Below are 23,799 nucleotides of genomic sequence, written 5' to 3'. Positions count from 1 at the left end.
CACCACAGGCAAGTTTCTGACACCCTGCAAGGGAGAGCCTGTGCTCTCAGAGATCAGGAACAATGCCCGCTTGGTGGAAGGTGTTTCCACCTCCTTCTGGAGGATGGCTGGTGATTTAGCATATCAAGGCCAGAGGATTCAAAGCCTCTGTCACCTTTGATTTGCGACTCCGGCTTCCCCGAGACCTGGAGAACACCACCTCCTGTTCTGGGGCACATTTGGCATCAGAGCAAGTGGGAAATTAGAATTCAGTTAGGGTGTTTCACTCACAGGCTAGTCATACCCCTAAGGTGGGCTGCCTGAAGTGAACAGCCAAAGAAGGTTTTGACCACCTTGGATTTTGTGAAATAGAGACTTCTGGGTCAGGGTTATGCCCATTCCCCACAGGAAGTGGTCAAATAGGGGGTGTAGTCACCCCAGTGGTAGATAGCCATTGGCTACTACCATATACTCCCCTAAATTAAGTATGTAGGGGTTCCCCCAACAACAGACTGGCAGATTCAACATCCTGGGAACTGAACTGAAGAGCACAAAAGAAGAGACAACACTGTGAGAAATAAGGATCTGCACCGAAATTAGCACCAAACCCTACCAGGCTGCTTGCTCTTTGAAAATTGTAAAGACCCGAATCATCCTGCAACTGTGCATCCTCTCCAACACTTGGAGGACTGCCCAGCACTTCCACAACCAGCAATCATCTCCCCTGGGGTGGAGGAACCACCCCCTTGCATCTGCAGAAACCAACCACTTCTGCCCAGTTCACAGAGTTGTTGGCAATCAGGCCCACTGAGGGAGAAACACTTCAAGAGGAGGTTTTTGTGTCTCTAGGACATCAGCCACATCTCTCTGCCGAGTTTCGAGAAGCAAGATCTCCAGGAGTCCCACTGCACCAATAGCCTGAGTACCGGGGCATTTGTACCAGTCAAGGCTTGTTCGACATCCTGCCCGGGCACTACCACCCTGGAAGGCTATCTGAACATGGAGGGACTAGAGGACAGACGAGATCCACGTCGGGAGTGGCCTTGCTGTTTTATTTCCTTTCCTTCTGCAGAACCAACCAACAAACCGTGAGGGCCTCAAACTCCAGTGGCCAGCCAGTCAAGACCCTCTGCACCTGAGCTCCACAGCCCAGGGCCATGACTTCTGACTGCTTTCCCATGGCCTATGGGTCTTCACGACCTAAGTTCCGCTTTGGTTTCAACAGAACTCGTCCCCAAGCCCCTCCGTGCAGCTTTTGATTCAGGTCCTCAGTGACTTTACGGTGTGGCACTTAAGACTGAATGTATAATAAACTACTCGATTATGTTGATCGCGGTATCTTACAACGCAGGTTTTACAAAGCAAGTCGTTTCAACGACATGCACTGGACTTAGGGACAGTACAATTTACTATTCCAACACCAGTCTACGTACAGTAGGAAAGGTGTTGGACAGCCCTACGGCGCAAGTCGTTGAAATGACTTGTGTTGTAAAACCCGTGTTATAAACCTACCAGCGTAGTAAAGGTCATCTCCTCTCAAGACTACCATCCAAACCAGCAACTCTGCACCCGGACACCCCCAGGCCAGGTAATCCAAAACTGCAGGTGGTTCTTTGAAACTAGGCCCCTTAGCACCTTAAGTCCAAAAGGGAACGCCTGAACTCCAACTGCAAGTATCTGTTTGCTGTGTATGTTTTTCCTCCCATAGGATAACATTACTGTGTTCATACCTCCAAAACCGTTATATGAGATTTTTTTACTTTTTTCTTTCAAAATCGATAACTCCAAAAGTACTTACATTATTCTGAATATCCTGGTGTCTAAATTCATTAAAAAGGCAACTTTATTCTTATAAATTGGTCTCATATTTTGTATGAGTGTGTGAACAATTTATTGACTGTGTGTGTGTACAACAAATGCTTAACACTTTTCTGATACCCTTTAGCTGTTTGACCACACTACAACAAATAGGGCACTTTGGGATTATTAAAGTAACCCTTGTTAACCACGAAGGTTGTCTGGACTTTTTGCACGGTGTTTCCTTACATTGGCAACACTACATAAAAAGCCAGTTTCCTACATTTGATGGCAGCAGTGGGATTCAAACCCACGTCCTGAAGAGACTGGTGAGGGAAGGCTGGGAGAAGCCTCTCATAGAGCCTAAACTATATCTAGTGGACTATGTGTCTGGCCTTCGTTCCAGGATGGCTAAGTACATGGAGAAAGCAAACCACAACTCTGATGCAAGTCAGGAGCTCCAGAAGCAATGGTTTGTCCAAAAAGCTGCACTGGTTGAATTTCAACCAAGGGAAAAGGTAATGAATTTTGGAGCCTGTGGCACCTAGGGCCCTCAAGTACAAATGGAGTGGAACCTTACCAATCCTTGAGATAAAGGGGAGGTCACCTACTTGGTGGACCAAGGCACTTCCAGTAGTCCCACAGGGCTATCCATGTGAATGACCTCTTCTCTAACAACCCTAAAGATGGGTCTTTTGAGGGAGTTGTTTTTTCAGACACCATCACTGTCCAACAGCAAACTGACTGTTTCCAAATCCTGGGGCAGTATGCCGAACTCATTCCCCTAACCCCAGGTCAGACAACCTGGTACAGACATGTGGTGGACACTGGGGCAGCCATTCTGTCAAAAATAAAATTTACAAACAGTCTGACCAACTTAAGGAAAGCTGAGGTCAGCAAGATGCTGGAGCTAGGGGTTAATGAAACCTTCTGAGATTCCCTGACCTAGCCCAGCCGTCTTAGTACCCAAACCTAATTTCAAGCTAAATAAACCAGAGCTGAAGTTTTCTGTGGACTACTGGGGTCTCAATGCAGTCACAAAGACTGATGCTCACCCTAGTCCAAGAGCAGATGAGCTTATTGACAGGCTGGGTGCATTGAAGTTTCTCTGTACCTTTGACTTGACATCAGGGCACTGGCAAATTGGGCTCACCACAGGAGCCAAAGAAAAATCGGCATTCTCGACTCCAGATGGACATTACTAGTTCATTGTGAGGCCGAGGCCATTTGGTCTAAACTTTCCAGAGGTTGGCAAACAAAGTCCTGGCTGAGCTGGAGTCTTTTGGTGCAACATATCTAGGTGATATTGCAGTCTATAGCTCCACTTGGCAGGATCACCTAATCCATCTCAGAAAGGTACTCGAGACTCTGTAAAAAGCAGGTCACACTATTAAGGCCAGCGAGTGCCAGATAGCACAGGGATCAGTTGTATAGTTGGGTCACCTTGTAGGTGCAGGCTAAATTCAACCCTTAAAACCCAAGATCTAGACTATTTTGGACTGGATGGCTCCAACAACCAAGACTCAGGGCATTCTTTGGCTTGACTGAGTACTACCGGAGGTTTGTGATGGGGTATGATACCATTGTGGCACCCCTCACAGAACTGACCTCCAAGAAGCAACCAAAGAAAGTTAACTGGACAGTGAGCTTTCAAAAGGCTTTCAACACCCTGAAAGAAGCAATGTGTTTAGCACCCATTCTAAAAGCCCCAGATTACTCTAAGCAATTTATTGTCCAGAGTAATGCCCTTGAGCAGTCCTATCCCAGACTGACGAAAGACAGAACCAGCCTATTGCTTTTATTAACAGGAGGTTAGAGAACAGCGTTGGAGTGACATAGAGAGGAAAACCTTTGCTGTGGTTTGGTCACTGGAGAAGTTGAGACCATACCTCTTTAGTACTCACCTCCTTGTTCAAACTGACCAGAAGGCCTCTCAGGTGGTTAATGGAAAAGTAAGGTGAAAATCCCAAACTGTTGAGGTGGCCCATCTCCCTAAAGTGAATTGACTTTACAGTGGAACACCGACCTGTGACTGACCACGCCAATGCAGATGGCCTTTCCAGGTTCTTCAACTTACATGATGAAGACTCTCTTGGGGAATTTAGTATCATCCTCTTTCCTTTTGGGGTGGGGGTGTAAATGTAGGAAGCTGGCTCTTTTTATGTAGTGTTGCCAATGTAAGGGCACACCATGCAAAAAGTCCAGAAGACCCACATGTGACTGCAGGGCTTAGTTTAATAATCCAAGTGCTCTATTTGTTGTAGTATGGTAGAGCAGCTTAGGTTTATCTGAAAAGAGTGTTAAGCATTTGTTGTACACACAGTCAATAAATGGTTCACACACTCAATAAGAAATCCGAGACCAATGAATAAAAATAACGTATGTTTTTATATGAATTTAGACACCAAGATCTTTAGAATGACAAATACTTTCGGGGTAATTGATTTTTAAAGAGAACACGAAAAAATACTCAAATAATTGTTTTGCAGGTATGAGCCTTGAGCAGGGTAATGTTATCCTATAGGAAGAAAAACATATACAGCAAACACATACTTGCAGTCAAAGTTCGGGGGTGCTCATTTGGACTTAAGGTGCTAGGGGGTCAAGGTCCAAAGAACCACCAGCAGTTTTGGGTTACCTGTCCTAGAGGGTCCAAGTGCAGAGGTGGGGAGAGGAGTTGGCCTAACGGCTAGGGCGGTGGACCTCGAATCTGGGGAACCGTGTTTGAGTCTCGGCAATGACGCTGAAAATCTTGTGATTTTGGGCAAATCACTGAATCTCCTTGTGCCTAACATCAATGAATGTGTCCTCATGTAACACAACTGGTGCTATGTAGAGCGCTCTGATACCGGATGCCTTCGGGTCAAGTTCGCGCTATATAAAATTCCAAAGGAAAAAAAAAGAGTTGCTGGTCGGGATGGTAGGTTTGAGCACTACACCGAATAAGTCTAGGGGGACTTGAACCAAAAGCTGGAAGGTGGGACTTCGGGGCAAACTGGGTGAACCCGAAGAGGGGTTCAGGTTGTGAGGACCCCTAGGCCAAGGGGTCCTCCCCGGGCTGTGGAGCTCTGGTGCAGAGGGTCTTGGCTGGCTGGGTACTGGAGTTTAAGGATATCAAGGTTTGTTGGGCAGTTCTGCAGCAGCAAAGGAAACAAAACAGCAGGGTGACTCTGGGCATGGACCTCATCTGTCCTCAAGTCCCTGGACGTTCAGATAGGCTTCCAAGGTGGTGGCGCCCGCGCTGGATGTCGAACAAGCCTTGGTTGGGCAAGTGACCCGGTACTCAGGGTATTGGTGCAGGGGAGCTCCTGGAGGGTCTGGCATCGTGAAACTCAGCCGTGAGACAGGGCTGACCTCCCAGAGCCAAAAAACCTCCTCCTGAAGTGTTGCTCCCTCAGTGTGCCCGATGGCCAACAGCACAGTGAACCGGGCAGATGCAGTCTGTGCCTGCAGATGCAGGTGGAGTCCTTCTCCACCCCAAGGGAGATGATAGCTGGTAGGTGAAGTGCTGGGCAGTCCTCCAAGTGTTGGGAAGGATGCAGAGCTGCAGGACGAGTGGGTCTTTGCAACTGTCAAGCAGCAAGCAGCCAGGAAGGGTTTCGCAACAATTTTGGTGCAGGTCCTTAGTTTTCACTGTGTCGTCTCTTTTGTCATCTTACGTTTCCAGAAAGTTGAATATGTCAGACTGGTGTTGTGGAGACCCCTAAATACTCAATTTAGAGGCGTTTAGGGGAGTATATAGTAGTAGCCAATGGGCTACCTACCACTGGGGTGACTGCACCCCCTCTATGACCACATCCAGTGGGGAGTGGGCATAACCCTGAGCCAGAAGTCCTACTTCACCAAAACCAAATGCTGAAACCCTTCTTTGGCTGTCCACCTCAGGTAGCCCACCTTAAGAGTGAGACTAGTCTGTGAGTGAAACACGACTCCTGAATATCGAATTTCCTGCCTGCTCTGGTGCCAGATGGGCCCCATGGCAAGGGGGGGCATACCCCGGGTCTTGGGTGAAGCCGGGGTCGCATATCAAAGGCACCAGAGGCTTTGAAGCCTCTGGCCTTGATTTGCTAAATCACTAGACATTCTGCTGGAGGCGGTGATACCTTCCGCCAAGCAGACACTGTTCCTGACTTCTGAGTGTGCAGGCACTCCATTGCAGAGGGTCGGAAACTCGTCTGTGGTGGCAGGCTGAAAGATACCAGTCAACCAAAACACTAGGAGACTAGTAAGGGTTGCAAGCGTCACCTCTAAGGTGCCCTCTGGGTGCATGTCTTCTTAAATCTAATACTGGCATCAGTACGGATTTATTAAGATGAGATGTTTGATACCAAACACCATTATTTTCAGTGAAGCCATTATGTAACTGGGTAACTCGTAATGACCAATGCCCGGTACATACCTTTAAAATGACTTCATGATCACTTGCAATAACTAGTAATGGTGCTAGGCATCAGAGGGGCATATCTGTTCATGCAGATGTGCTATCACATACTATAACGTACCCTTCCTTAGGGCTCTAAAGGTTTGTTGTGGGGTGACTTACATATTGTACATGCAGTGTACTTGGGCATTGCATATAGGGAGTAGGCGATGTTGTGTTGTCGGAATGGTTTGCATCATTTCACGCATCCTGCCATGGCAGTCTGCATGCAGTTTGTGTGTGGGTTCCTTCAGGTGGCATAATACATGATGCAGCCCATAGAGACAATCTTTAGTACCCATGCCCTGGGTACCAGGGGTAACATTTAACAGGGACTCACAGGGGTGCTTAAGTCCTTGCCAATTGGGTTACAATTAACATTTGTATCATTTTAGGGAAAGAGCACTGGCACTTTGACCTAGTTAGCAGGGACCCAGGGCACTTCCATCCAAAAGCATTGGTACCAGTGAACTAAAAGGGGGGGGTTACCATGTCAAAATGAGACACTTTCCTACACAGCTCTACTGTCAAAACCCATACCTGAAAAAGGGAGAACTGGGTATCCCTTAGTCGGCTTAAAATGTGTCTTTTGTGATGTGCAAGTTCACCTCATTGGTTTTCCTGGCATTGTATGACTGATGATTATCATTACCTAACTCAGTGGCACCTTAAGAGCATCGAAGGCTGAGCTGACCCACTGGAATTGAAGGCTGTCACTGTGTGGTCAGATCCCTGCAGTGGGTGCCTTAATCCACTGAGCAATCAAAACTGGCTTCTCCAGCCTCTTTGCTGCCAAAGTCAAAGGTCTCCCATGCCTTATCTGAGGACTAATGGCAGTGTGGTCAAACAACAACACCAACGCTCGGCAGAAGGACGTGCAGTGGATTGACATACAATGTACCACTCTACTTCAATGTCAAATAAAGTCACAGTAGTCTGCTTTAGTTACGGTTGTAAGTTTGCATAGCAAATAATATACAAAGTGGCAAAACGGGGTCTCTGTGCTCACAGCCGTTCAAAAGATATGAGCACAAATAATTGGGGAATCAGAGTGGGAAACGGAGTCCGCCGGAAGGTATAAGGCCTGTGTAAGCAGCAAATTCAGTTCTTTCAGTGGCAGTGGTCGCAAGTTGATCCAAGGTTCTGAAGTAAGAGTCTATGTCCAAAAATTGTTAGGGTTACAACAATGGTTTTTCTTTGGCGCACCTCTTGACTCAATGTATTGGAGCAGTTATCAGGCCATAGGGCCCACATATACCTCCGGTGGCAAGAATGCACAGTTCAATTATGCTACTGTGATTTACTCCCTGACTTCCTGATAACAAAACAGCAAACAGGCTTCAGAGGGTGTAGAATACTTCTGGACACTTCACATTTGGTCTTAGAAAGCTGGCATTATGGTTGGGTCTCAGTCATAACTCAGATACGAATGGTCAGATTTAGATTTGGCTGGTAAGTAAAAATTCACAGGTTTGTGGAAGAAGTGCTAAATTCTTAAAATATTCAATGGAATTTTGGTTACCACCCAACTCTAGATCAGGCCCTATGATATTCAAACGTTGTAACCTGCTGGACCCACTCAGCTTCACAAAAGACTCAACTTCCACTGTAGCTATGGTGTATTAGAGTAAATTCATGTCTTGAATTCTCATCCAGATTTGGCACTTCCTGAAATGAAATGATGTTTCTTTACCACCCAGCTCTACAACTGGCCCTAAGTATGATGTTCAAATGTTTGAATGGGCAGGGATCGCTTTATCCGTTCACAAAAGATTCAGTGGTATTGTACCATCCGACTCGACACTTGCCATGTGTTGTGAGCAGCATGGTGGTAGGGTCCAGACCAACAGTTGAGGGGTTGATGACTAGGTCTTTTTAGGGCTAGGACACAATAATGGAACAATTTAGAAAGTGGTTTCAAAATCCATGACGTTTCAGTGGGGCTTTGTACATACTTATTGTAGGTGATTGACGGTATTCCAGGACAAACGTTTTACTTTTTGATAATTTACTCGCTGCTTTTGGTTGACTTCTTTTATGCTTGTATTGGTATTTCTATGACTGACTTATATAGAGCGCACCATTATTGTGAAGGTGTTCTAGTGCTGGAGGACCTGCTAAGTGACTAAAGTTGGAAAGGCTACGCACTAAAGCAGATAAAGAAATTAGTTTTGACCCCGCTTGTAGACCCTTTTATGGTCTGTTATAAGGTGGATTCGGATTACAAGAAATTCTTACAACATGGTGGCACAACGAGAGACCTAACAATGTCCCCAACTAGCCCGGCAAATTCTAAGTGTGAGGAGAACCAGAGGAGGGTTTGAGAATATAAAGCGTATTATGTCACAAAAGATTGTACGCATATTAGACATTAATTGCACATTGAACAATGGAGAGAGCTTAAAAATGTAATTTGTTTCTCTAAAGGAAGCCACTGCAATGTGGTCAAATGGAAAGATACAAAATCATGTCTACTTGTCCCAAAAGGAAGCAAACTGCCATTTTCTTATTTTAAGACTGTTGACCAGGAATTTAGAGAGACCTAAAAACATGAAATACTATAGAAAGCAAGCACAAAAAAGTACCTGAAAGAGTGCAGGAATGGTGTTGGATGAAGGAGGCATGAGGTGGAATCAAGACTAGGCCACCTTGGTTTTGACAACTGTAGTATTCAGCACCACCAGCGATAGGCTCCTAAAATACTCCGGACCCATGCCCTTCATTTCTTTTAAACGAATTAAGCATAGGCTGGACGGACACTAGACAAGAAGGTTGTATCCAAGCTAAACTACTAAAGTTGACACAAAAATAAGTGGTGAAGCATTGAAGGGGCCACCTTATTGAAAAGGGCTAGGAAACATTCACACAAATGTAGTTCTTTTTTGCATTCCTCATTTCCACAGGCAAACAGGAAACCATTTACTATTGCGCCTTTCCGGAATAACAATGATTTTTAACTAAATGACTGTAGGTTTAATATTGAAGTTAATCCATGGAAATGCAATCAAAAGGTTGCATAGTAGTACATGTAATTCAAAAGTAATTCTAAATAAAACAGGCTGCCACTAACAAAGCATAAAGAATACTTCCCAGGTGTTGTACTAAGCCCTCTCTGCAGGGTAACCCCCACACATTTTGCCTTCACCCTTCCTGTTTTCTGAACCCACTTTTGTTGGCATTTAGGATTCTAGGCCCTTTACCACTGCTAACCAGTGCTAAATTGCTTTCTGCCTAAAACATGGCACAACTGGCTTACAGCTGACTGGTACATTTAATTTACATGTGCCACGTGTATCCACAGCCTCTAAATTAAATGCTACTAGTGGCCAGCAGCACTGATTGTGCCACCCAGTAAAAGCAGCCTTTTAAAAAACATGTCTTAGGCATGCCATTACAGGCAGTGGTGCAGTTTTAAACTTCTAATTCGACCTAGCAAAATTAAACTTTTACCAGGTCTAACCCTTCCTTTTGAAAACATATGAACTACCCCTAAAATAAGCCTTACACTGCCCATGGGGCAGGCCGCACTGTATTTAATAAGTACAACATGTGGATAAAATGGAGTTACCTTATTGCATTTAATAAGTGCTAACGTTTGATTGGGAGCAGATAGGAATGTCATGATTAGACTCAAATGAATTATAATTTAAACCCCCCTTTAATGGTAAAGTTGGATTTTAGATTACAATTTAGAAAATGCTACTTTTAGAAAGTTAGCATTTCCTGATCTTAACTTTCTGAGGCCATCTAGTAGTTTCCAGCCGCCTTGGCCCATTTATTCCTCCCCCATCAGGAATGCGTAATGGTCCAGACAGTGGGAAGTATGACCTGGGTGTGGCGGCGACAGGGCCAAACTGCCATTATAGGGGGGGCCAAGCTATTCCCTGCCCCACTTACATTTCAAAGGACTGCCTCCAGCCTTTGTCACCCTAGACCTCTTGTGGCCTGACCAGGGGAAGAGAGGAACTTTCCAGAACTAGATGTGGGGGTAGACTAGAAGTTTCCTCCACTTCAAATGTTGGACCTCCTGATCCACTCATCAGTATACTCATGAACCTGTGAACATTACAGAAGAACGACTGTCTTCTTACCTAAAATACTGCCCTATTGCTTGTGGCCTCCCTTGTTGTTCAGAGGACTATAGTACTGCTACCAGAGGAATACCTCGCTGCTTAAGGCCTGCCTTGTTCACCAGATAACTGCCCTGCTGCTTGAGGCCTGCTTTATTCTTCGGACTGCTGTGCTGCTTGAAGCCTCCCTATTCTTCAGCAGACTACCATGCTGCTGCCAGAGGACTGTCCTGCTGCTTGAGACCTGCTTTGTTCCACAGAGAACTGCATTGATGCTTGAGCGCTGCCTTGTCCTTCAGAGGACCTGCCCTACTGCTGGAGTCCTGCCCTGCTCTCTGAGAAGGAAGACTAGACTTGCTCCCTTCATCTCAGGCTTACCTAAGTGACTCCAAGGGTCAATTGGCTGACCTGTTCTAAGCAACAGGGTGAAAACAAGCTCCTGAGGCCTCCTTGCAACTGCCCAATTGACTTACTTCAACTTACCCCGCCTGGACCTGCCTGAGCCCTGGTGGCCTTTGCCAGAGTGAATTCCTGATCTCTAGCAGGTGCCTTCCCAGATCCTGGGCTCTTGGCTAGCATCAGTTGAGCTCCTCCTGTGAAATCCTGAAGTTTTGAACTCTGCACACCAGACTTTGAGGAGATAACTTTTTCAACAGGACTAACCTTGTCTCTGTATTCATCACGGACTCCATAACCATCAGCCTGAAATTATAATTTTCCCAGTTTAGCGCCACCAGATAGCACTCTCTGCTTCTTGGTGCTATTTTTACTTAAACCTTTACAACTACATATCCCTGGTTCCACTAATTGCATTTTTGTTGTTTTGGTCTTATTTTATTTTTTTAGGTTTTACCCTGTTTCTCGAAATTAGTGAGGAATATCTATTGTGTTGTGTTTTCACTTTATTTCTGTTTGTGTGCTGCATTAATACGTTACATATTGCCTCTAAGTTAAGCCTGGGTTCTTTTGTTCCAAGCTATCAGAGGGTCAAGCACAGGTTAATTTGGTGATTTCTGTGTTTCACTCTGACAAGGGTTGTAGTTGTTACCTGAGAAGGGTTTTCACTCCCCTCAATCAAAACTCCAATTTCTTAAACCTTTGATATAAGAAAAAAAATTCGGAGGCTGCAGGTATGTTTGCACAAAAAGATGGAATGCCTTGGAATGCAGCCCTTAATCAAGGCTTTTACCAGTCGCCATGAATAGTAACAAGATAGCCCTATACTATTCCTCTTCTAGGTGCACTTTCAAGAAAGTCTATCAACATTTCTGTGGAATTCTGAGTTTATTCCCCACTGTGAAAGTGAGACCTTGAAGAGAGATGGCCCTTTGCATGTTCACCTATCGTTTGCTTCAGCTACATCAGCTTTTTACAATTCGCTGAACTATTGACGCAGTGAAATAAGAGTAGCGAGATCTGAGGTAAAACCCCCAAACAAGAGTGGCGCATACCTTCTCAACCGATGGCCAGTCATGCTGTCTAATGACAAGTAACTCCTACCCAAAATCAATGGCGTTCAGCACAAGTGCTTTACAGAGAGTCTCCTTCAGCCAACAGGAGGCCTTGGTACAGTCCACCAATTAGAGAAAAGAGAGGCGGAAGACCAAAGTTCGGAATTCCATAATACAATTTCCATAATACCATCTGTGCCTCAAACATTTCTTCAGATGAATCTATATCTTTGGTGTCTCTTTGTAAATGATCACAATGATATTGACTTAGAGAGGATGTGCCTTCCCTCCACCATGTGATGTCCAAATTTCACCAGTCGGTAGCCGTTATGTTGAACCTAACCTTAGTTATCTTTTTAAGTATACCTTGAGAATTAGTACACTTATACTCCACAGCTATGGTGGCTCAATAATTCACATGCCTAAGCTCTCCTGATAGCGGTTTATTGTTGATTTACAATCCTACTCTCATTTGATCCGCTATTGGTGAGCACGGAGTTCTTCTGTGCCTTCAAAAATTTCAGCAACTTCTGTTTGAGTTCCAACACATATCTTTCTCACCTCTCTTGACTAACGATAGTCGGCCTAGCACAGCATGTACAAAGAAAGCTTTAAAGGGTCTCAGCCCATGTCCCTCTTGGTCCACCTTGGTCCCAGTGGGTGAAGATTAAGCATGGTACTGGGGATCCTAGTTCGACTTATGAGCTTGTCAAATGCACCTTCCTTCTCCTTAACATCTTGTTAAGGCACTCATCAAACCATTAACCTTGAGCAATAACATGAGCAGAACATGCAAGTCATTCAATATTCATTTAAGTTATCATAGCATAACCAATCCTGGGGACAGAAAGCTTTTCTTCCAGTTAAGATCAGGTGCCCTTCCAGTGAGATCTTTGACAGGTAGGTGGAGGAGCTCCTCCTCTCTACATTGTCCAGCTTGTGGAGCTCCAAAAGAAAGCATAGGTCATTTCTTATTCCACTGTAAGGCCTACGAGATCCCGAGGAAAGTCTGGTTAGTTCCTGTTTGCAAAAGTTTAGGAACATCTAGGGGTGTAGAGGCCTTACGAATCATATGTACCTCCACCCATTTGCCTATAGTTTTAGCAACAGCCAAGTATTTGGGTTGGGCATGGTCCATTAGAAGGAGGGCTGTTCCCAAAAGCATACCGAATGGAGTATCCATACCGGCCCGATGTAAATATGTATCATATTCTATATCCTTTGTTTTTAACTAATTGTGTATGTTTTTCTTTTAAAACTATTGCATTTAACGAGGAACATGTGTTTAATTATGTATTTTAAATGTATAGTTGTGCTTTTATGAGATAAATCCTCGAATAAAGCTTTTGAATCGATTTAAGTTAGCTCTCATGCACACAGACAAGACATTGGATTACTAGTTTGAAAAGACCTTCTACAGGGAATCTGTCACTAGAAAAGGTCCCAATCAGGGCACCGGTTACGGCACAGCAGTTGCATCACTGGCATTTGTATACACTTGGTTCCTGAAGTAGTAGTACTTGGGTCATTTATTAGACTTCACCCATCTAGTCATATGAAGTCCCAACACTGGCAGTGGTACATGGACTTTGGCTTACTACTTCTTTATCATACTAGGAACTCTGTGTCTCTTGCTGCTTTGCCTCATATATCACCATCCTCGCCTAATCTTGACAAACGCAGTACCTCTGGCGTACTGCACCAGCAGCCAAGCCTTTCCAAGGAGCCTGAGGAACACTGTCAAGAGGAAATTGGAGCAGGGAGGGTTAGGACACTAGAGTGTGCGGCATTTTCAGTGAGCATCCACTGACCCAGCAGGGGATCCTGAGCATCCATCTGTGCCACGTGATCAGGTTGTTCCGAGTCAGCTTCAAGGATGGGTTTTGGGCCAGCCTTTGGCCTCTAGGTGGTCCACCACGGTCCCTCAGTGACCTGGCTAATTGCACAGTTCTTCCAAATCGGCAGTCCTTTACTGTGGCACAATTCTGGTTCAGTACCTAAGCCATCTGCAGCAATTTGCTTTTCACCTGTACTTCACGTAATGTGCTAGACTATGTTTTCGACTGTAGCAAAGCGTTTCTGAGATATAACTCAGTTACACCATCTGCTGCCAATGTCAGGCCTGCAACTTCTGTAATGAGTAGCTGGCACTAACTGAACTCCTTTGCACACATGCAAGTGAGGACTCCTAGGTCTCGTTGGTTCAGTTTGGCAGCAGGCTGGAAGGGCAGTGCAGCAGCTCTGTAAATGTGATGAGGAAGCGACATACGTTATAACTGAAAAATGCAACAGCAAATAAATCAATGGCGGTAGGGTCTAAGGGGCAGATTTATGTTTCCTGGAGCATCCCTGCAAATCAGCGGGGATGCGCCAGGAAAGATGCGTCACGCAAGTTTACCCTTGCGCCACCACAGATGCGCCACATTTACAATGTTGGCACAAGGATGGGTGACACATCTGCCGGCGTAAGGTTGGCGCAGTGCTGGAGTTGCGTCGCTCCCGTGACGCAACTCCAGCACTGTTCCAACCCTGCATATTTCCAACATGGTGCGTCAAGCCTTGCGCCTGCTTCAAGCAGGCGCAGGGTTTTGACGCAACATGGCCGTAAAAGTGACTCAGTCGTGGCGTTCCGGCGCCGGAACGCCCACATGAAACCTGACACACGTTTCATGTGGCGCAGGGCTTTACAACATGGCGCATCTCCCTAGATGCGCCATGTTGTAAATAAGGCGCAACGTGGCACATGGTTTACGCCGCTGCTGCATCACAAAAGTGACGCAACAGCGGCGTAAAAGTGTTGTAAGGGGCTTGTAAATCTGCCCATAAGTATTTACTTAAAATTAAATCTCTGTGTAATTACCCTGAAAGAATCACAAATTAAAAATAAATGCAAAATGTGCTAAATGTCAACTTCAGTTTTTATTAACTTTAACCCTTTAGTAAATAAGACTAAAAATAGTTTACCCGTCGAAGGGAGATAGTTGTGGGAGATAGTTGTGGTGACTGCAAAAATCTGTACAAATATTTTTAAGACGTTAATTTCAGTAGCTGGATTTGTTTTAGGTACTGAAATTAGGTTATGAACGACTACGGGAGGATAAGGGTAAAACTGTTGCTTTGCCTAGGTGTTAGTACCACCCTTTGATCAGAGAGGTGACAAGTGCGGTCCAAGCCAGCTACCTGCACAGCAGATTTCCCGAAGCTACTTGTCCGAACAGGCTCCCACAGTGACTTCCAAATGATGTATGCATTGCAGAGCGATTTAAGGGCCGAGGAGACAGCATCACATCAAGGCTGCAATGCATGGTGAGCGTGAAGTGCAGGGGAAAGTTGCAGGTAAGCTGTGGACTACAGCAGTGAGCTTGATTCATTAAAGGCTTCTGTAAAGCACGTCAGACCACCCTATACTAATATACAGTGGCAAAGGCATTAGCTCTCACCTTTGCGAGAGCTATTGGCTAGGTAGAGTGCAGTGGGTAGATTGGAGCAGAGTGGAGTGGGATAGAGTTGGTTAGAATGGAGTGGGTGGATTGGGGTAAACCGAAGTGGGGAGGATTGAGGTAGATTGTATTAGGGTGGATTGAGGTAGATTGAAGTGAGGGAGTTGGGTAGATTAGAGTGGGGTAGATTGAAGTGGGGTAGATTGTGGTGGAGTGGGATAGATTGGGGCAGAGTGGGGTAGACTGGAGTGAAGTCGATTGGGGTAGATCAGAGTGGGGTAAATAAGAGTAGGGTAGATCGGGACAGACTGGGATAGAGTGGGGTGGGATATATTGTGGTGGATTGGAGTATAGTGGGGTAGATTGGAGTGGAGTGGGGCAGACTAGAGTGAAGTTGGAATAGATTGGAGTGGAGGTAGATTGAGTGGATTATAGTATGGTAGAATAGAATGGAATAGGGAGTGGAGTGGGTAGATAGGGGAATTGAGGTAGATTGGCGTGGTGTGGGGTAGACTGGAGAGGGATAGTGTAGGGTAGATTGAAGTGGAGTGAAGCAGTTTGGAATGGAGTAGATTGGGGTATATTTGAGTGGGGTAGATTTATTTTAGGTGGGGTAGATTGTCATGGGTAGATCGCAGTCGAGTGGAGTGGGATATACTGGGGTAGATTGGGGTAGAGTGGAGTGCAGTGGACTAGAGTAGATTGGAGTGGAGTGGGTTAGATAGGAGTGGAGAGAAGTATATTGGAGTGGAGTGAGGTAGATTAGGCTGGAGTAGGTAGAATGGAGTGGGGTCGATTGGAGTGGGATGCATTGAGTGGATTATGGTAGAGTAGATTGGAGTGAAGTGGGGTAGATTGGAGTGGGGTAGATTAGAGGGGAGTGGGGTGGATTTGAGTGGAGTTGGATAGAGTTGTATGGGGTATATTGGGATGGTGTGGGATAAATTGGGATGGGGTGGGGTAGATTGAGGTGGGGTAGTTTGAGGTAGGGTGGGGTCCATTGGTGTGAAGTAAATTGGAGTAGCCTGGAGTGGGGTAGATTGGAGTGGAGCTGATTGGATGGGGTAGATTGGAGTAGGGTAGTTTGGGATGGAGTGGGTCGGGTAGATGAGAGTGGAAGGGAGTGGGGTAGATTGGGGTAAAGGGGGTAGGGTGGAATGGAATGTGTAAAGTCGGTAGAGTGGACTAGAGTAGATTGGGGTAGAGTGAAGTAGAGGAGATTGGAATAGGGTAGACTGGAGTTGGATAGATTGGAGTGGAGTGGGGTAGATTAGGGTGGGGTGGAGGAGACTGGGTGGATTACAGTAGGGTAAATTGGAATAGTGTGGAATAGACTAGAGTGGAGTAAATTGAACAGGGATGATTTGAGTTTAGAGTGAGGTAAATTGGAGGGCAGTGGGTTGGATTTTAGTGGGGTGGGGGGTGTGGTACTGTGGGGTAGGGTAGATTGCAGTGAGGTGGGGCGGAGTGGGGGTATAGTGGGGTAGATTAAAGTGGGGCCAATTGGGGTGGGTAGATTGAGGTGGAGTGGGTGGGGTCGGTTAGAGTGGAGTGGATTGGGGTGTAGTGGGGTTGGTTGGAGCGGGTAGACAGGTAGATTGTAGCAAGGTAGTGGGGCTGGGGTAGATTGGAGTACATTGTAGTAGATTGGGGTAAGTGGTGTGTAGTGGAGGGATGAAGAATGGAGTGGCAGGTTGTGTCGTGGAGTTAAATGCGTGGAGTTGCGCGGCGTGTTGTAGAGAGTCTTAAGAGTGGAAGAGCACAGAGTGGATTGCATGTCGTAGAGTGGAGTGGATTGGATTGTGGTTGAATGGAGTGGAAAGGCATAGAGTGGAGTAGAGTGGCATAGTGTGGAGTATGCATGGTGTGGTAGTGCACTGTCATTACAGACAACACATTTTCAATTGAAATGACCATTGCACTTGCACCGGAATATGGTTTTACTGCACACAAACGATAATGTGTGTAAATATTTAACATCACCTAGCATATTGATGTGTTTTGATAATATTCAAATATTTGTTTCAATCACATTTCAGAATTACAGAAAAAATGTTTGTCATCAATATTAATTCTGATATATTCTGAAACATCAGCACAGTTCACTTTGGTTATTTGTGTGCTAGAAAAAAAGCACTCTATCCCTTTGCATTGATACTCAGTAGGATTGTCACATACATTCTCTCACTTTGAAGTCAGAGAAAAAAAAGTAAACACCAAGCTCCCAGAGAGCTTGACATTGGACCTCTGTCTTTGAATGTACAGCAAATGTGACTAGATAAGAACAAGATTTAATGGCTAGTTTACATAAATTGAGTTTGTGGAAGAATACAGTAAACAAGGTTTGGGCAATGGGAAGGAGAAATCAAGCCGGACAGCCAAAAGCAAATTAAGCCAGCAACCAGAAAACCCAGAAAATATGAGTTACAAACCACAAAGCCTATGGTAAGCAACAAGCGGAATGCATTCCTAGGTCACATTACTGAATGTCCCCAAGATGTCTTTAGCAAACCAGACAGCTGCAGCCTAACAAGCATTTGCAATGCAATAGGTCTTGCATTTGCTAGAGTTTTTAGCTATTGGCAATGTAAATGACGATGCTTTTTATTTATGTTTTAAAAAACAACATAAATAACAGGCATTGTCATTTACAATGCCAATAGCTTAAACTCTCGTATTACACTGCAAATGCTTGTAAAAACACCCCATGCTGCACTTTCACTTTAATGGCGGATGCGCCTCTTTCTTTAGACGTGGCTTGTCTAAAGAAATGTGCACAGCCGCCATTAATGTGAAAGCGTAGTATGGGACACTTTTACAAAAAAAAGGCATTTTACTGTTAAGTTGACAAACAAATGTTTTTTTTTTGTAAAAGCGCCCCATGCCGCGCTTTCACTTTAATGGCGTCCATGCCCCTTTCATAAGACACGGCACGCCTATAGACAGGTGCACGGCCGGCATTAAAGTGAAAGCGGGGTATGGGGCGCTTTTAAAAAACAAAAAAAAAGCATTTGTTTGTGAAGTTGGCCCAATAAAAAATGTAAAAGCGGGCGCTGTTCTAAAACCGTAGCGCGGCCATCGGAGTCAAAGCGGGCACCCTGAGGAAAGCACTTCATGCCTGCAATAGGGTTAAATTGTGAGAGTAAATAGTGCTCACAGACTGGAGATAAAACAGACTATGTAACAACACAAGTAAAAAGTCCAGACCTTATGGGAGGTTACAAATGCAGACAAGGAGGTACTAAGGAGAGACTACTAAGCCTATTCATGAATCAAAAACAACCATTTAGAAACAACAGTAATAGGAGTCATTTGAAAAGATGGGCGGAAAAAGGGTGGAGCTTCAAGTCCATACCTGATTACAAAATGCCTCACTGAGCAGCGCATGTGCTGCCCGTGCTCAACCTAAAAAGGGATCCCTTCCTGTCAGGCTTGCTCAAACAACAGCATCTCTTTCCTCCATTCCGCATTTTATTAGACAGTCAACAAAGCATCCACACTTTCTTTTTCGAGGTTCAAACATAGCCCCGGCATTTGGATTTAAATGGGCTGTGTGGCAATTCAACTCCAGGGTTACACTACATAAACTGGAACCCCCAAAGACACATATTAACAGAGGTTACCTTTCACCAAAGTTAGTAAGCCAGTTTGGAAAGATTACTTCCCAGAGAGACAATACCTAACTTATAGCTCTGCTCGCAAGACATAACTTAAAATTTAACCTATTGCTGTTTTCAGCAGAAACTGAATGAATCAGGAGGCTGCACATCTGTTGGTGCAGAAAGAAGTCAAGCACTCCATGACTGAGCCGCATTTAAACTCTTAAGCAGTCACTGCCAATAAATGAAAATAACGTGAGAAACTGTCTCTGGACTTTGTTCTCAGGCTATGCCCATCACCAACTCCTACCTTTTGTGAACTGTTTCACTGTGTTTCCGGTCTTTGCATTTCCTTTTTCTAATCAATACTGTCTGGCACTTTAGTATATGTACTCATTTCAAATAAACCCCTTCAGTTGTGAAATACATGCTTGGAACTGGAGCGTGGTATTCCGCTGATAATGACTTATGAGATGTCACTGGCGCTGCCCCCTTCTCTTGGGTTTAAACACCAATCTGCACTCTGTTCTCAGGGTCAGCAGCTCACAAGCTCAGTCACTCTCTCTCCTTAACCCAAAGGGCATCGAGGTCCCTACATTATCCTTCTTTTTTAGGACTGTCTCTCCATTTCTCCCTCAAGGTGAAGTATTAGCTCTCTATATCGTTCCTGGTAGTGGGGCAGGACGACCTGTCCGGTCTTTAAGACCAGCCTACTGTAATGCACTTTGTGGCTTACCAAGAACATGGGCTTAGAGTCCGCCCATTACTTACCATTGGTTGGCTTTCCCTGTAAATGTCATGCGTCTGCTAATTTGTGTGCCCCAGTTTGTCAGTCTTGTGGCATTGTAAATATCACTTGTTCACAACGTGCAAGGTTGAGAGGAAACTTCCCTTTTCTAGAAGGTGCTTACAATGGTGGTTATTAACGTCCCGTTAACATACCATTAAGAGACACTCCAGAAAGAACTGTCTCTGGAGAAGGATTTGTTGGTGAGGAAGGCTAGGTATGTCACTAAGAAAGATGTCTGCAGGGAGTGATCTGCTTCTTTGGATGGGTCTGGCCTAAATGAACGGCTTGTCCACGGGCAAGTTCTGTCTTTGAACAGTCTGCCCCTGGATAAGGCAGTGCAATGGAGAAGTGATAACCCTTTCAAGGGGTGTGTCCTTATAGAGGAGTCTGTCCCTTGGGAGTGGTCTGCCTCTGGGGATGGCCTGTCTCTCGGTAAAGGTCTCTGCTGAAAGGATGTCTTTGACGAATGCTCTGCCCATCGGGAAGAGCCCATCTTTGGGGGAGTGGCTGGTAAGCATCACCTGGAGGCTCTTTCATTGTAACCTGGCTGTAGTGCCTAGAGGCTTATTCACTAGGCAAATAGAGAAGCGGGGGCACCTAGAAACTAATTTAAAATGATTGTTTTTCAATAATACATGCTGTATGGCTGATCACCAGCACTTAAAAGCTTGTTAAGTATGATTAGTGTGCACAGTAGAAAAGCACATCATGTGTGAATGATGGCCAGCGCCTAGAAATGCATTCATTACGATTATTCAGCAGTGACAAGTAGTTTCTTCTGTGTGGCTAGCAAGCAGCCCCGAGTATTTCACTCACTGTGGTTGTCAGCAGTACCTAAAGCCACAATCGCTATGGCTGGTCATCTGGACAGAGGTAGGTAGCTCTTTCAGTACAACTAGTCAGACGCGCCTAAAAATGTATTCGGAAATGACCGATCAGCAGCGCCTAGAAGTTCATTCTGAATGGATGTTCAAGCCTGGCATAAATGTTCTTTCAGTAGAGCTGATCGGTCTGACCTGGACGTTCATTCGGCATGACTGGTCAGCAGCGCCTGGAAGCCTGCTGCTCGGCAGCGCGCCTGGAAGCTGTCAGCACGGCCCCGGAGCTTTTACAGCTCTTGACAGCACCCGCTTTGCGCCGTGGCCCGCGCCTGGGGGTTGGGGGGCTGGGCGTGATGGAGATCTTTGGCCCCACCTGACCTGGCATTCTGCTGCGGCTATATGAATACAGTGCGGGGGCACAGCGAGATAGTGATGGACGGAACAGTTCCATAAAAAAAAAACACACGGGAACACCTAGGACACGTGACAAGCAAAGAACCTGCTGCCGCCAGTCGCCTTTATTGATGCGAACAGCACCAGCACCGGGCACAGTAGAGACAGCCCGGCCGCCTGCCCCCGTGCTGCCGGCTGGAGGGACAGGGGTAGATCATGAGCACTAGGAGGCTTGCTGCGAGAGCAGTGGGCGGGCATGGGGGCACGCTGAAGTCCGGGGCTGGCGAAAGGGGTAGAAGGGTTTGAAGGATCATGTGGCTGTCGGGGGGCTGTCAGGAAGGGGTAAGCGTGAGGGGCCGTGAGTGGCCAAGATTACCTTGTTTGGTGGGTCAGACATACAGCATCGCATATATACTCCATATATGTGCGGGTGGCGTGGGCTCTCAGCAGGATCACTCAGAATAGTGTGTGAAGTCAGAGGGTCGTGGGGCAGCGTGTGCCACTGCCCTTAACACACGAGCAGAGAGCGGACCGCGGGCGCACACGGTCCCTGAGTGAACAGATAGGGGGCAAGAGGGGGCGGGGGCCTGTGGGCGCGCCGAGCTGAGGCGGCGAGCACGGGGTATATGCATAGGCACAATGGCTCTGGGTATTTTGCGCCAGGAGGGCTGTGCGGCGGGTGTGTGTTGTGTGGCGGGAAGATAGAGGGTGGGAGCGACACCAGGGTCCGTGGAGGGAACGCGGCCTGAGGAGGAGGAGGGAGAGAGAGGCAAGGGTAGGGAAGAGTGAGGCATACGGTGGGTGGCACAGGGGCGTGGGGTACTTGTCGGGACCGAGGCTGAGAGAGCGTTGCAGTGAACAATGGCCACGGGATGCAGAGAGGGGCCGAGGTTGCACGAGAGGACAAAGGTGCTGGGGTGGGGGGTCCGGGTGGTTGTTGGACAGTGTTGTTGTGAGGCAGATGTGGGCAGCGGACAGACGAGCAAGAAGGACAGACCTGGGCAAGCAGCGTGGCACTGAGATGAACTGAGGTAGACAGGCAGTGGGACAAAGATGAGCAGAGATGCGAGACCACGATTGGTTGTGCTGCCGGTGTCAGACGTTGACAGAAGTGTGGGACAGAGATTGGAAGTGGCGTCGGGTCAGAGATGGTCATAGGCGTGAGACACATACTGACAGAGGTGTGGGATAGACGGGCAGTCAACTGGGTTAAAGATGGTCAGAGGCGTGGGACTGAGACCAGTGGTGTGGGGGGGGGGGGGGAGGCTAGCAGTGGGCTGGGGTCAGAGATGGACAGAGAGGTGGGACAGTGGGGGGGGGGGCAGAGATTGGAAGTGACGTCGGGTCAGGGAAGGACAGGGCCGTGGACTGAGAAGGAGGTGTGGGGCAGTGGTGTGGGAGAGAGATTGGCACTGGTGAGGGGTTGAGAGATAGACAGGTGTGGGACAGAGACAGACATTGGAGTGGGACAGAGATTGGCATGCATGTGGGCAGAGACAGGTGTGGGAGAGATTGGCAGTGGACTGGGTTAGAGATGGGTAGAGGCGTTGAACAGAGATAGACAGGGTGTGGGGCAGTTGTATGGGACAGATTACAGGTATAGAGGCGGATGGACTTGTAGGCCAGACATATACAAGGGTACAGGAGGAAGAGACGGAAATGGGCACTGGCACGGAGAAACAGGGCCCATGAATAGGATGCAATGATATAGGGCGGAGAGGGACAGAGGTATTTGGCTTAGGCGGGCAGCAGAGTAGGGCAGAGATTCAAAGAGGGACAGGAAAGGGATGCAGAGTAGGGAAAGGTTTGGGGAAGAGATGGGGAGGGTGGGGCACAGTGGTATGTATGGTGCATCGTTGGGCAGGGCTGGGGTAGAGATGGACATATGGACCAAGCTGGGGTAGAGGTTCAGAAGGGTGTCGGGCAGAGAAAGGCGCTTCTGTTACGCTGAGAAGGACAGAGAGGTAGGGTATTGGGATAGCCAGGGCTGGGGCAGCGATGGCCAAGGCTGGGTCTGAGGTGGGCCAGGGATTGAACCAAATAGGCAAAGGTGGGCAGAGACGGCCATGGTTGGGCAGAAGCTAGGGGCCCGGCGCTCTGCCCCCCGCGGCCGCAGACACTGGACGGATGGACACGGACACAGACACGGACACACGCACCACGGACACTGACGGGCAGGCACTAACCGTTCCCCCTTTGACGGGCACATAGACGGCCTGGGCTGCCTGCGGCTTCTGCTGCTCCCCGCCGCTCCTCCCCAGCCGGAAGCCCTTGGACCGGACCCAGAACTGGAACTTGCCTCTGTCGGCGGAGCCCGGGCCCGGCTCGGGCCGCCGCAGCACCTCGGCGATCCGCTCGTACTTGCTCCGGGTCACCGTCTTGGTCTTGGCCGAGTCCCCGTAGGTCCGAAGGCACCAGTCCCGGAAGCGCCGGCCGAGCTCCGTGTCCCCGGGAGCCCGGGACTCCCAGCCCCGCAGCAGGGTGGGTCTGGACATCCCTGGCGGCGAGGAGTGCGGGGAGGGTCCGAGGACCCGGGACAAAGGGGGCGAAGAGCCGGGCACCAGGGCGGGCAGGACACGGAGTCTGGCACCTGGAGCCTGGCACCGGGACAGGCACCGACAGAGCCCGGGACACGCAGCGCCTGGCAGCCCCGAGGAGACGCCGAGCCCGTCCGATGGAGGCTGCTGTGCCGCCTGTCCCGCCCGGGCGCTGCCTGCCTGCTCTGGCTGTCACTTGTCCTGCTGCTCCTGTCCCGCTCCCGTGCCTCTCCCCTGCCTCTCCCTCTCCCCCGGCCCCCTCTCCTCCTCCTCCTCCGCTCCCCGCCCGCTGTCAGGCTCCTTCTCTGCGTCTCCTCGGCGGGATCCACCTGTTACCAGTGCAAATCCGCCCCCTCCCTCCCCCTGGTACACCCCTGCTCGGCCCGAGGGCGAAGGGGGCGGGCTACACCTCATCCCACCCGGGGCAGGATGCGGCTACACTTCATCTCACCCGGGACGGGAGGAGGCTGCACCTCATCCCTTCCGTGACAGGAGGAGGCTG

The 23,799-nt window shown here is 47.6% G+C and overlaps 1 protein-coding gene across 3 annotated transcripts in view; it reads right to left on the bottom strand.

Annotated features, from left to right (window-relative positions):
• Window positions 1-23,472, bottom strand: part of NOL4L (nucleolar protein 4 like) — a 414,548-nt gene extending 391,076 nt beyond the window's left edge. Inside the window, exon 1 of one of the 3 annotated variants that reach the window (XM_086932663.1) lies at window positions 22,947-23,472. In XM_086932663.1, the coding sequence (XP_086788789.1) occupies window positions 22,947-23,255 (309 nt within the window). In that variant the 5' untranslated portion in view covers window positions 23,256-23,472. The remainder of the gene's footprint in view (window positions 1-22,946) is intronic. The other 2 variants (XM_086932661.1, XM_086932662.1) reach the window with 2 other exon arrangements.
• Between the last annotated feature and the right edge of the window lie 327 nt (window positions 23,473-23,799).

The sequence above is a fragment of the Lissotriton vulgaris genome, chromosome 7 (assembly GCF_964263255.1).
Source record: "Lissotriton vulgaris chromosome 7, aLisVul1.2, whole genome shotgun sequence".
Lineage (NCBI taxonomy): Eukaryota > Metazoa > Chordata > Amphibia > Caudata > Salamandridae > Lissotriton > Lissotriton vulgaris.
Note: the sequence above shows the minus strand (reverse complement) of the source record. Positions and strands in the feature narration are given on the sequence as shown.